We start from the raw sequence: 13,406 nt of genomic DNA, 5'->3' as shown, positions 1-13,406 counted from the left end.
GTATCTTATAGCCATTGTTTCTATTAGCCACTGATAGCCTTATCTGATTCCACTGAAAGTCATTGATGTTGGTGGCCATCACCACATTTTTGAAAAGTAAATCCCAGAGATGGATTGTGTGCTCTATGGAGAAATGCCTTCCTTTTCTTTGAATTTTCAACCATTCTGCAATATTAGATGATCCTGGGTTATAATGTTGTTTTTCTCTGTCGCCCTTAATTCTGTAAGCCTCCCGCCACAATCTTTACTGACATATTTCTTAAACGTCAAAAACATTTTCACTTTTCCTTGTAGAAAAAATCCTTCAATCCCTGATTACTTCAGTTACTGTTTTCTGCACCTTTTTGAGCAGTGCAAATACCTTCTTTGAGATTTGACATCCAAGGCTGTGCAGAGTATTCCAAATGTTGTTGCACCATAGATTTGAATAAAAGTGCTGTAATTCAGCAGCTTCTTCTTGCTACTTGTTCCTGACGTGGTTCCTACACGTTGGGTCAGGGTTTTTAACTGAGCTATTCTTTATCATGCCTGGACTTTTCTTAACCAGTCCCCATCATCATCGTCGTCGTCATCGTTTCCTGCCTCCCCCCATGGATTGAGGTACGGAACAACAACAAATTAACATACAACGCACAACATCTGTTAAAAACACATCATTTAAAAGCGCTCATCAATTTAAAAAGAACAAATGAAACCAGTACACAGTAAAACAATATATCCATAGTTTAAAATTCACATCATCAGGATTGCCCTTCTGGAGGAGATTGGTCTTTTAGAACTTAGACCCCGCATCTGTCGGTTTACAATCTGTAAATCAATTTCCGCCAACAAGCTTGGTACTCCTTTTACTGATCTATGAAAGGATGGAAGGCTGAATCAACCTGGCAGCCCTGGGATCAAACTCACAACCTGTGGCTACAAGATCAGTGCATTTGACCACTGTGCCCAGGGGCTTAAACTAGAAGTCACTAGTTTAAAAAAAATCTAAAATGGCTTGCAAGGAGCCCTAAAAACATGGCAGAAATGTCCCCCGCGCCCTAAAGAGAGGCATTTGGGGGTGAAAATATATATATTTAAAATAATGGGGGTGCAGTCGGGGTCTGATGGATCCTTGCCTTCCACAGCTGCCTGCTGCTTCTTTATAATGTAGTGATTTCTTCTCAGTGTTTTTACTGTCATGCATTTTGACACCATTTTGTCTCTTTGTGCCTTTCTCTTCCCCACACCTCCCACTCAAATAATGTGCCATCTGACTTGGCACGTGGTGTGCATCTCCAACCGCACAAAGCGTTTAGTCTTTCTCCCAAGATGCCAGCTCTTGTGGGGTCCAGCCCTTCCTTGCCACAGCCTGTCAGCCGCTTGGCTGTCATTCCCTGCAAGTAAATTCTTTTGTCCGGGGGCTTCCCACAGGACGCTGTTTTCATATAAACAGGAAGAAGCTTAACCGGTGACTCCACACTTCTCCATACAGAGCAGCTTCTTATCCTCTTGAGGGGCTGAACTTGTCAACTAGAAAAATAAAGCAGCCCCTTCTTTCAAATCTGATGCGTTGACTTAAAGTACTCTGTTCGCAACAGTGAACTTGTTGTTAATTGCTGCAAGCTGTAGTGGTTTGAGTGTCAGACTAAGGCTGCATCCGCTCTGCAGAAATAATCTGGTTTGAAACTACTTGTAGCTGCCATGGCTCATTGCTATAGAAAAGTAAAGGTGAGTGTAAGCTTTTGTCTGGTCCTCTGGTACCTCACCTGTCAATGCATCTCAGAGAACTATGTCTACCCTAGAAATGCCTGGAGAGACAGAGTGGCAGTGAATGTTGGACTAGGACTCTGGAGACCAGGGTTCAAATCCCAGCTTGGCCATGTAAACTCACTGGGTGATCTCTCTCGACTTCATAGAATGGCTGTGGCAACCCCCCCCCAAAAAAAAACCTTGCCAAGAAAATCCTATAATAAGTTTGTCTTAGGTTGCCATAAGTCAGAAAATGGCATGCAATGAGAAGAAGAAATGCCTCCTAAAGCAGCCTGATACTCCATGTTCCTCACAGTCTTGTGCCAGGATCCTATTGACCCAAGCCAATGGATATTAACCCAAGTGGGTTTTACTTTTTCCAACTCACACAACAAAGCATCCAAGACCTCTTTGTGTGAGTTGAAGTTACACCTTCCAGATGAGGGCCATTGCATATGCAGCAACTTTGCAAGAATTCAGTAGGTCCTTGGCCTGTGTTTCTCAGTTTCTGGTTATCAAGAAACCCTAGAGGAATATGGTGATGGCCTACCATTATTTTGAGTACAGCCTGTCTCACGTCAAGAAAGTACCCCTTTTTAGATTGCATTGTCCATTTATGTTGCCTTGTGTAAAGCTTCAGCCGGCAATCAGCCTAACACAGCTTGCAGTAAGGTCTCTCCTATGAGCTGCAGCCACAAAAGTGAGATTCTAATCTGTTTTAGGTATTCTGAACCAAGGGAACAGTTGTTTGACTAAGTCATGCTTCATCCTTACAGATAACAGAATAATAACAAGCATATTTATATACTGACCTAATGATTAGACACTGCAAACATAACGCAACAGTTATAGCCCAGAGGACTTTGCAACTCACTATGGGCAAAATAGCTTGCAACACTTTTTATTAACTTTAGTCCTCCAACATCACGCAGAAGCCTGCATTTCAAACTGTATTATGAGGAAGAAAAATATCTCCTTAGCCACTTTTTTCCATCATCCATAATCTTACATACTTCTATCATGATTTCCCTTTCTGATGTACGGTACCTTTCTTATGCTCTGGTGACCCTATCATAGGGTTTCTCTTGCAACATTTATCCAGAGGTTTGCCACTGCCTTTCTCTAAAGCTGGGAGAATTCAAAGACATAGCCATGTTAGTCTGGAAAAATCAGTATGCAAAAGGAACTTGCAGAATCCTTGAGACTAACTGAAAAAAGAAGCTGGTAGAATGACTTTCATAGACGTGAGCCTGTTTCCTCAGATGCATCTGAAACATGCATCTGAAGAAGTAGAATCAAGTCTGCAAATGCTTATGCTACTGGCTTCTTTCTTTCAGTCCCTTAATTTCTCTGAATGCCCTTTTTTTGTACCGCTTCCTGCTCCGTAATAATATCCTTTTTTTGTGGCTAATGTCAGCAGTGAGGATGATATTCCCTGTAACCTAAAGCTTTTGAGTCTTCTGATGCATTTGTCTCTTCTACACAATATGAAAAATAAAATAAGAGGCAGCATGTTGGACTAGCTGTTCAAACAATATTCAACTATTTGTACCGAATCAGCTCTTTTTCACATTGTACACATTGTTTTTAGCTAGAAGGTAGCATGGAGAGTGAGTGTAGCTGAAGATACTGCATGTTGTTGTATGCCCTGAAGTCATTTTTGACTTATGGCGCCCTAAGGTGAACCTGTCGTGGGGTTTTCTTGGCCATCATTTGTCCAGAGGAGTTTTACTATTGCCTTCCTCTGAGGCTGAGAGAATATGACATGCTCAAAGTTACCCAGTGGGTTTCCACTGGCCAAGTGGGGGATTTGAACCCTGGTCTCTCTGAATCCTAGTCTAAACCAGGTACACCATGCTGGCCCTCGACTAGTATTGTAGACTACAGTCAATACCTCTTTAGCAAAAGAAAGTTAAAATTGTTGATATAACATGTACCAGGAACAGCTCTCTTTAGGTATGTGTCCTGAAAAAGTGCTCCTTCAGGTATAGTCATTTTTTGTAAATATAAAACAACTATATGCTATTCTCATTATGTTGTTATAAATACCCCAATAAAATAATTTCCATATGAAGTTTTGAACATGTTTTAATGTAGCATTTAAACCAAATGTGCTAAATCAGATAGTATTGTTTAGAGCATTGTTTTTTTTCCCTGGAAAATCTTTCAGAAAATGTCTACTTCCCCAGAAGACCCACCTCCCTGCTTACCTGCTCCTTGAACATTTAGAGCGATGCTTTAAATTTAGAAAGATATGAAAATTAACTGGAAAATTTCAGTTCCCGAGGCATTTTGCTAATGCTAAAAGGTAGGTTATAGGAAAGGAGGAAATTGAAAACTTCTCTTGACCCAGATAGTTGCTATAACCATGCTTGTGAGCTTTGAACCTTCAGAGATGTTTGCTTTCAGAACAGAGGTCAGCTTGGATGGGTCCTTGCATGTCCAAACTTGCCCACTTGGCCACCTGGGATGCTTTAAGAGCAAAATAACGCACCATCTGCCTACTGAGTTATGTTGACTTGCATTCTGCCAGAGGGAAGGTGCAGCAGTTCAGGTCTGGAATGGAACTCCTCTTAGGTTGTTCCAGAAAGGGGTCAGTTTTTAGGAGCTCTGCCCCACATGCCAGGACAACATTGGCATGGGTTGATATGGGGTCTCATCATGAGATGCTGCATGCAGACATGAGTTGGTGAACTCTCAGTGGCAAAATGGTGTTTTATTGGCAGCTACACTTCTCTCGCTATACTATCTGTATTGCCAAGTCCAGTGAAGGTAGAAGTTGCTTTTATTTCCAGAATGAGAGAACATGGGAGGCTGTTTGCCCTCTTTGGTGTGTGCACTGAAAGAGTTCTTGCAGGGAACTGTAGAGGCAGAAATTACAAAGAAAAAGTGAGTGGGCAGAAACACTGTGGAAGGAACAAAGTCCTTTTGGGAGTACTGGAAGTGTCAAAACAGCTGATGCTGCATTGCCAAGTTGACAGTATGTCTCACCAAGTGCTTTCTTCCATCAGTCTTGGAGAACTTTCCAAACATCACTTCTAACTGTCTCTCTTTCTCTTTGCAGCAGTAGCCGCCTCCGACAAATTCAGAGCATTCTGACCCAGAGCAGCAAATCCCAGCCAGATGGAATACTATGCATTTTGGGTAAATTCTTTTAGTTAATATATACATTGTCAGTTTGATTGAAATGTGTAATGTAAACCCAGAGGTATTGAGAGCCAGTGTGGAGTAATGGTTTGAGCATTGGGCTAGGACTTGGAAGAACAGGGTTTGAATTCCCACTTGGCCATGGAAACCCACTGGATGATCTTGAGCAAGTCACACTCTTTCAGCCTCAGAGAAAATCAAAGGCAAAACCTTTCTGAACAAATTTTGCTAAGAAAACCCCATGTTAGGGTTGCCATAAATGACATGAAGGCACACAGCAACAAAACCCAGAGGCCTGTGGTCCTTTAGAAACTCCTTCTGTATCAGAAATATTTAAGGGGTGTGCAGATATTTGGGGAAATCTGGAACTTGTCAGTGCATCAAGCCTGAAACTCCTTGGAGATGACTGGAATGAAAAGTTAAAGGAAAAGGTTAGGGGCCTTAGAAGATATCTCAGGATAACCCATTTAAATTGGTAACTATTGGAATAAAAGTTCATAGTTTTTACTAATGGGATGTAGAGTGCAGTAGCTCAGTGTCCACAGTCTTTGCATGTAGAAGGTCCCATTTCATTCTCTGGGATCTCCAGATCTCAAGAAGTAATGAGAAGGACAGCTCTGCCTGAAATCCCAAAGAGCAACCGGAGCCAAGCATGACAACACTGGAATGGATGGGCAAAGCCACCTGGCGTACCTTCATCTATCTTTCTACCCATTAACCCAACCTGCCCAGCATATGTCTCTGGATGTAGAACGGGTTTTCCTTATGGTTCTCTTCTTTGAAGTTTTCTCAAAGAAGAATTTGCAGAGATTGTAACACCCAAAGGGATTTGTGTGGTAGCAATTAGATATGAGCTGTTATATAAAACTCTCTTTTCCTGCCCATGCCTGTGAGGTACCTAGTACTTTTAGGTTGCCTATGGCTTTTGCAGAGAGCTCAGCCACTGCAGGATGTCTCCCAGAGTCCTTTCTTAGTAGATAGAAGAGTTCTTCCTGTCCTGTTCCAGAACTGGGTATAGTTTCAGGCATCCCCAAGAGATCTTTTCATACCAAACACTGCTAAATCTTACAGCTATAGCATAAGCTTTATTAGCGGTAAGTGATGCAGCAGATGCGATACAGCAGAGAAGCATGGTAGTCATTTCACTGAAGGAATCTAACATCCCTCACACTACTGGTGGAATTGGGCTCCCAAATAAATTCCACCCAGGCTGTCCCTTGATCGGCAATCAAATTCCCTATCACTGAAATATATGGGGAGCCTCTGGGCTGGGTAAGTCCCAGATATGGAGAAGCAAAAAAAGAAAATCTAAGGTGTGCACGTATGACCCATCTCCCCTCACCAAGACCAATGAGAACTGTGCCAGAAGGTTTGTTGTTGCTGTTGTTAACTGCCTTCCCGTCAATCTTGACCATCTCCAGGCCTCCCTGTCCTCTACTGCTCTACCCAGTTCCTGCAAACTCATATTCGTGGTCTCTTTAATAAAGGCCATCCATCTAGCATGTGGCCTTCCTCTTTTTCTACTTCCCTCCACCTTTCCTAACATTGTTGTCTTTTCTAATGATTCATCCCTTCTCATGATGTATCCAAAGCATGACAGTCTAAGCCTTGTCATCTTGGCTTTTAGGGATTTTTCTGGCTTGATCTGCTCCAGGACCCATTTGTTTGTCTTTTTGGCTGTCCATGGAATCCTTTAGCAACAGAAAAATTCACTTCTCTAGTCTATTCCCAACCTTCCTATCTTTTCGTGGCTTAAATTACAAAGGAAACGCAAAAAATATACAGCAGAGTCACTGATACATGTTTATTCTATCTTGCCTCTGAACAGCTAATAGTAGTAGTAATGATAATAATAATGATAATTTTATTTATTTATATCCCACCATTCTGCCTATACAGGGATTCAGGATGGCTAGCAATAAGTTTAAAACAGTTAAGGCTTGACCGTGACCCTAGTAAGGTTACCAAAACTCATCTGCCTGATGGCAGAGGCCCAGCTAACTACATTTTCCATGGTTGATACTTCAGGATGTTTTCTCCTGCTGGGTCCCCATGTTCTGGCTTGGGTCACAAAGGTGCTTTGGGACCCTTTTCCTGGCTGCAAAGAGTAGATCTTAGTCACCTGTTTGTCCTGGCAGGCTGCTGCATCCCTATTTCACCTAGCACCTAAAAGCACACATGTTCATCATTTCCTCTTACAGATAATTAAACTTATTACTTCATGCCAGATGTTCCAGCCTTCCCCCAAATTCTAGGTTGATGCAGTCTGTGTAGTCCTTTATACAGGTTTTAAAAGTGCTTTCCCAGTCTCTCAGGCTTGGCCATATGCTTCTGACAGGCCCTGGATCCATACTGCCCAGCATCTAGCCTTGCTCAGGGCAGCCTTAATTGCTGAGAAAATATCTCTCAAGTGGAAAGCGAATACCTCCAAATACTGAAAGCTGAACAGTACAGTTGGCTGCTTTGGCTGCTCTTGAGAGATTTATCTCTAAATATGGAGCCAGCGCTGAGATTTTTTTTAAACAATCTGGTCTTGCTTCCTGCTCTGCTATGAGTAATGCTGATGGTGAAATGAGATGTAATGTAAGCTATTTCTACTGTTTCTTTCTTGTTCTTTTCCCTCCCGCTAAAGTGTATTATTAGAAGACTTGTTTTTCTCCTCTCCCCTTCAACCAGCATTTTCTGTATTTTGAGATTAAAGGTGACATACGTTTGCACATAAACTTTGAACAGCTTCGAGCTCATGAAACAGCTCAAAAACAGCTATCAGTACTGTACTAGGCTAGAAATATGAGAACTGCATGAGCTGGAGCTCTGGAATGCATGCTTTCTCAGCGTACCTAGCTGCTAACCATTGTGGCCACAGGATATTATCCATCTCTGAATCAAGTTGAAATCTGGTTAGGGAAAAAGACTAAATAAACACAAACAAGAATAAGAGGCACCATTAGAAATGAGGATTGTGGTGAGAGGAAACCGTTTATGGTACCCTGACATAGCAATCTCACTCTGGCTGGATCATGGTGTAGTGTGATTAGGATGAGGTCTCTTCCATTTTAGTCGTTGTCCTTTGGACACGCTCCAGTTTCTCAACACCACAATTTAAAAAGGATGTTGAGAAACTGGAGCGTGTCCAAAGGAGGGTGACTAAAATGGTGAAGGGTCTGGAAACCATGAAGCCCTATGAGCAACGATTTAGGGAACTGGGGATGTTTAGCCTGGAGCAGAGAAGGTTAAGGGGTGATATGATAGCCCTGTTTAAATACTTGAAGGGATGTCATATTGAGGAGGGAACAATCTTGTTTTCTGCTGCTCCAGAGAACAGGACCCAGAACAATGGATGCAAGCTCCAGGAAAAGAGATTCCACCTCAAGATTAGGAAGAACTTCCTGACAGTAAGGGCTGTTCGACAGTGGCACACACTCCTTCCTCAGAGTATAATGGAGTCTCCCTCCTTGGAGGTCTTTAAACAGAGGCTGGATGGCCATCTGTCAGGGATGCTTTGATTGAGATTTTCTGCATGGCAGGGGGTTGGACTGGATGGCCCTTGCGGTCTCTTCCAACTCTATGATTCCACTGTCTACTCATGGTGACAAATGTGGATAGTGCTACTTCTGACTGACTGCAGTTTTCAGGGTGAAATCTAGGCCTGGCATAAGGAAGTCTTATCTAGGACCTCACTAGATATTTGGTGTCATTTGGCTTAACCCAAAATAAGATAGCCTTCTTGACTTTCTAAAGTTGTGAAATCACTTGCACAGCATATAGTGAGCCAGCATGGTGTGGTAGTTTGAGTGTTGGACTGTAACAACAACAACAGTAATAGTAATCATTTATTTATTTTTGAGCTGCCTTTTCTCATGGATTGAGGGTGGGAACAACAAATCAACAATGCACGATATTAGTTAAAAACACATTCATCATCTAAATCCACAATTTAAAAATAATCTGGATAAGCCTGCCAGAAGAGACTTGTCTTCAGTGCTGTTTTAAATTTGGACAGCATATTTGGCTGTCCATAATCCTCCGGCAGGTCACTCTGCAGTCTAGGTAACCTAAACCCAAACCAGGTAGGCTTTTAAAGGTAGTAACCAACACTTTGTACCTTGCCTGCAAACTAATTGTCAGCCAGACTATGACTCTGGAGACCAGGGTCCAGTGTTGTCTTTCTTGGCTCCATCTGCTCTTTGGGATTTCAGGCAGAGCTGTCCTTCTCATTACTTCATGAGATCTGGAGATCCCAGCGCATGAAATGGGACCTTCTACATGCAAAGACTGTGAGCATTCCACTGAGCTACTGCATTCTACATACCATTATTAAAAGGCAAACATGTAGTAAAAACTATGAACTTTTATTCCAATAGTTACCAATTTCATTGGATAGTTACCAGTTTAAATACTTAGCCATGGAAACCCACAGAGTGACTTCGGGGCAAGTCACTCTCTCTCAACCTCAGAGGAGGGCAAAGGCAAGCCACCTCTGAACAAATCTCACCAAGAAAACCTTGAGATAGAGTTACCATAAACTGATAATGATCTGAAGGCAGACAACAACAAGAAGAACATGATGGATATGATGTGAAGCTGTGTGAGGACTGAAATAAAACTCCTGTCTTTGCTGTGAAACACAAGCTTGGTCTTTCAAAAATTACAGAAATGGTTGCCTGCCATATGATTGTGCCTCCATATGAGTGACCATTTCTATGCTTTCAGTGGGTGAAGGGCTACTTGTGGAATTGCATAACAAAGGTCAGGTGACTTGGCTATCCAGATTCTTTCGGATGGCGTTATCAGTGTGAATACTTAGCTAGGAGCAAGCTCTACTAAATCTGGTGTAACTTATTTCTGAATAAATGTGCATGAGATTACAGCCACTGATTTGAAATTGAAAAGAGGGATGTTGACAAACTTGCCAGCTCTCAAAACAACAGGCACATCTAAGGTAAACAAATGTACTCTCCATATGTACACATAATGTGTAGAAAACAAAAAGATTCTTGAATCTCAGATAGTGGCATCTGACACACCTTGCTCCTATGATTAGTTTTAAAATTGCTCATAGCACTATAGTGTTCACATATTTCTATGTTGGAAGGAGGTCAGACAGCATACCAGAATTAATTTCCAAGTTGGCATGCTCTGATCTGCATGCATGGAGAGGTTTGTTTGTTAAATATTTATATCATCCTCTATAGAGTGATTTCCCAGGGCAGCACACTGGAGTTGCTTATACGGGTTAATAGAAACATACAGTGGGCTCTTGGTGTCCTCTGGACTTTGGTTGCAGGACCCCCCATGGATACAAAAATCCATGGATGCTCAAATTCAGCTAACTACAATAGCGTAGTAAAATGGTGTCCCTTATTATTGTTGCTGCTGTGTGCCTTCAAGTTGCTTCTGAGTTATGGTTACCCTAAGGCAGACCTATTATGGGGTTTTCTTTGCAAGAGTAGTTCAGAGGAGGTTTCCCATTGCCTTCACCTGAGGCTGAGAGAGTGTGACATGCCCAATGTCACCCAGTGGGTTTCATGGCCGAGCTGAGAACTGAACCCCCATCTCCCAAAGTTGTAGTCCTACACTCTAACCACAACACCACACTGACTCTGAGTCTGGAGACCAGGGTTCCCTTATATAAAATGGCAAAGTCAAGGTTTACTTTTTGGTAAATATATATATATATTCAAACCATGGATAGTTGAGTCCATGGATAAGGAATCCGTGGATACAGAGGGCTGATTGTACCAGGACCTCATCAGCTCTTTAGGAATCTCTCTGCTTTTGCCGGAGGCTTGGCTTCCAAACTTCCTTCTCACAAACTGCAAACTAAAAGAAAGTACGGTATTCAGATTACAAGAGGAGGGATTTCCCCTGTACATTGGGAAGAACTTCTTTACTGTAAGAACTGTTCAACAGTGGAATAATAATAATAATAATAATAATAATTTATATTTTGCTTAATCACTTGGAATCCAAGCGGATTACAACAATAAAAAAGGATACAGTTAAAACAAGAGGAATGGACTGCCTCAGGGAGTGGTGGACTCTCCTTCTTTGGGAATCTTTAAACAGAGGTTGGATGGGCATCACTCAGGAATGCCTTAGTTAGGTAGTCCTGCTGCATGGCAAGAGTCAGATGGCCCTTGGGGTCCCTTCCAACTCTTAAGATTCTGTGATTCTGTGTTTCCAGAGCATATGGATACTCTAATTTGCTTCACTTTGCAGGGTATCTGAGTGGGCCAAGTTTTTTTTCCTCCTCCTCTTTCCCTGAGATTTCATCTGGCCACTGCCTATAAATCTGGATTTCTTGGCAGCCCCTAACTGTATCCCAGCATAACCCTGTGTGTAAGTCTGGAGTGAACAGTTACACCGGAAACTGTCTCTGCCTATAAGAGACAGCCAGATGCCAGCTGTGTTCCAATCCTCTACGGCTTTAACCCTTTCTCAGGATGGGTGGACTCAGCGAGGTTTAAAGGTTTTAAATGGTAGACATTATGCATCTCAAATATCTGTGAGGCCAGCCCCTGAAACAAATCTTTGAGAGTTGTCTCTTTTTAATACAAAGCACCCAAATGATGCTTTATATAGGACTACTACAGTTTCTGCAAGCTTCTTCTGAAAAACAGGAAAAACCAATTCAAGCTGGGAGTAGTTTTCTCCCGTCTTCTGCGTGTGGCACTTCTGTTCCCTTGCTTTTTCTTGTTTTCTCCCTGTCCTAAGTCCACTTTTGTTTCTCTAAGGCTTCGTCCACACTGCAGGAATACTGCAGTTTGACAACACTTTACCTGCCACAGCTCAATGCCAGGGACGTAGCTAGGATTTTAGGAAGGGAGGGGTCCAGACTAAGTGCCATCATTATAATGGGGCTTGAGTGCGGCGGCGCAGCAGCACACACCATTCATTTTTCTAATGGAAGGGGGGGTCCGGACCCCCAAAACCCCCCCCCTTGGCTACGTCCCTGTCAATGCTATGGGATTTTGGGAATTGTAGTTTTGGCAGACATTTATACTTCTCTGTCAGAGGGCACTGGTGCCACGAACAAACTACAGATTGCAGAACTCCATAGCATGGAGACATGACAGTTAAAGTGGTGTCAAACTTGATTATTTCTGCAGTGCAGATACAGTCCAAATAGAATCTGTTGTTGTCCAAGCAGATTAGTTGACCTATTTGCACAAATTGCTTTATTGTATTTGATAAATCATAATGGAACTTGTGCTCATGAAATCAGAAAAAAGTTAAGACTTGGAGAGGCACCTATGAAGGAACCAGGTGAGATCCTCAAAGGTAAAGACATACTATTGAATACTGTACTAGAGCCAGAATCATTCAGGTTAAATCATTCCTGATTTGTGTGCATGGTTTTAAAAGCTGGATAGAGAAGAAAGCTGACTGAATGAAAATAAACTCACTTGAAATGCAGGGCCGGAGGAGAGTTCTGCAGACAGACCCCATGGACTGACAAAATAGAAATCAGTGGGGCTTAAAGCTAAATAAGCCTGGACTCTCCCTAGAAGCCAGAATGACTAAACTTGAAGTAATTTGCTTTGGGAGTATTGTGAGCTAAAATGGCTCATTGGAAAAGACAGTAATGTCTGGTAAAGTGAAAAGAAGTAGGGGGAAAAGACCACTTTAAAGATGGTTTAATTCAATAAAGGAAGCTGTGGCCTGAGTTTGCAAGACCTGAGCAGGACTGTTGATGACCAGGGCTCATGGAGGTCTCATCAACAGTTACCATAAATTGAAGCTGACTTGATGACATTTAACACCATCACAACAATACAGTGGGCCCTTGGTATCCGCTGGGATTTGGTTCCAGAACCCCCCAAGGATACCAAAGTCTGTGGATGCTCAAGTCCCATTAAATACAAAAGCATAGGGAAATGGTGTCCCTTTTATGAAATAGCAAAATCAAGTTTTGCTTTCTGGAATTAATACATTTTTAAAAAATTTCAATCTGTGGATGTTTAAACCCATGAATAAAGACTCCATGGATCTGAAAGGGCCGACTGTATTTGATATTCAAGGGTAATGTGCCTTACCTTTTCAGTTGTGAGTGTAGGCTTGTTTGAACCAACCAGGTTGCTAAACCATTTCTTCTGTGTTGCAGCATCTGAGCAAATATAAATTATGTAAACGAATGTTCTGTATTCACGGCCGGCATGTAATTGAGCTTGGTGCTGGTAGTCAGCAAAATTACTTTGCCGTCATTAAGCTCTTTGTATCTAGAAGCTATTTGTCTTTCCTTCCCCATTGCTTAATCAATTGCGTATTGTTGTGAGCTCCCCACCAACAACAAAAAGGGAGAAGTGGAGCCCTAACAGTGATTCGAAATGCACCCCCTTTCTCTCTCCTTCACCTCCTGCCTCTTTTTGCTTCTGCTTTCCATTTATGACATAGAAACATACTTGATGTTTAATCTAAAGTGACATGTCCCGGGTGGGGTTAGATGACTTTCGGGTTTCTTACCAATCAAATGATTCTCATCTCGCGGTGGTTGGCCTTAGGTTATGATTTCTCTGACGGATGGGTTC

General features: G+C 42.2%; 1 protein-coding gene across 6 annotated transcripts in view; it reads left to right on the top strand.

Annotated features, from left to right (window-relative positions):
* The window catches only part of DNAAF9 (dynein axonemal assembly factor 9), an 88,109-nt gene that overhangs the window by 9,045 nt on the left and 65,658 nt on the right, over positions 1-13,406 (top strand). For 3 of the 6 annotated variants that reach the window (XM_042466741.1, XM_042466742.1, XM_042466746.1), the window contains exon 2: positions 4,793-4,872. The exons of 1 other annotated variant lie outside the window; for it this stretch is intronic. In XM_042466741.1, coding sequence (XP_042322675.1) covers positions 4,793-4,872 — 80 coding nt within the window. Of the gene's footprint in view, positions 1-4,257; positions 4,322-4,792; positions 4,873-13,406 lie in introns of those variants that run through there. 2 more of the 6 variants (XM_042466744.1, XM_042466743.1) reach the window with 2 other exon arrangements.

This window comes from Sceloporus undulatus, chromosome 5 (genome assembly GCF_019175285.1).
Source record: "Sceloporus undulatus isolate JIND9_A2432 ecotype Alabama chromosome 5, SceUnd_v1.1, whole genome shotgun sequence".
Classification (NCBI taxonomy): domain Eukaryota; kingdom Metazoa; phylum Chordata; class Lepidosauria; order Squamata; family Phrynosomatidae; genus Sceloporus; species Sceloporus undulatus.
This window is presented reverse-complemented; position numbering and strand designations above follow the sequence as displayed.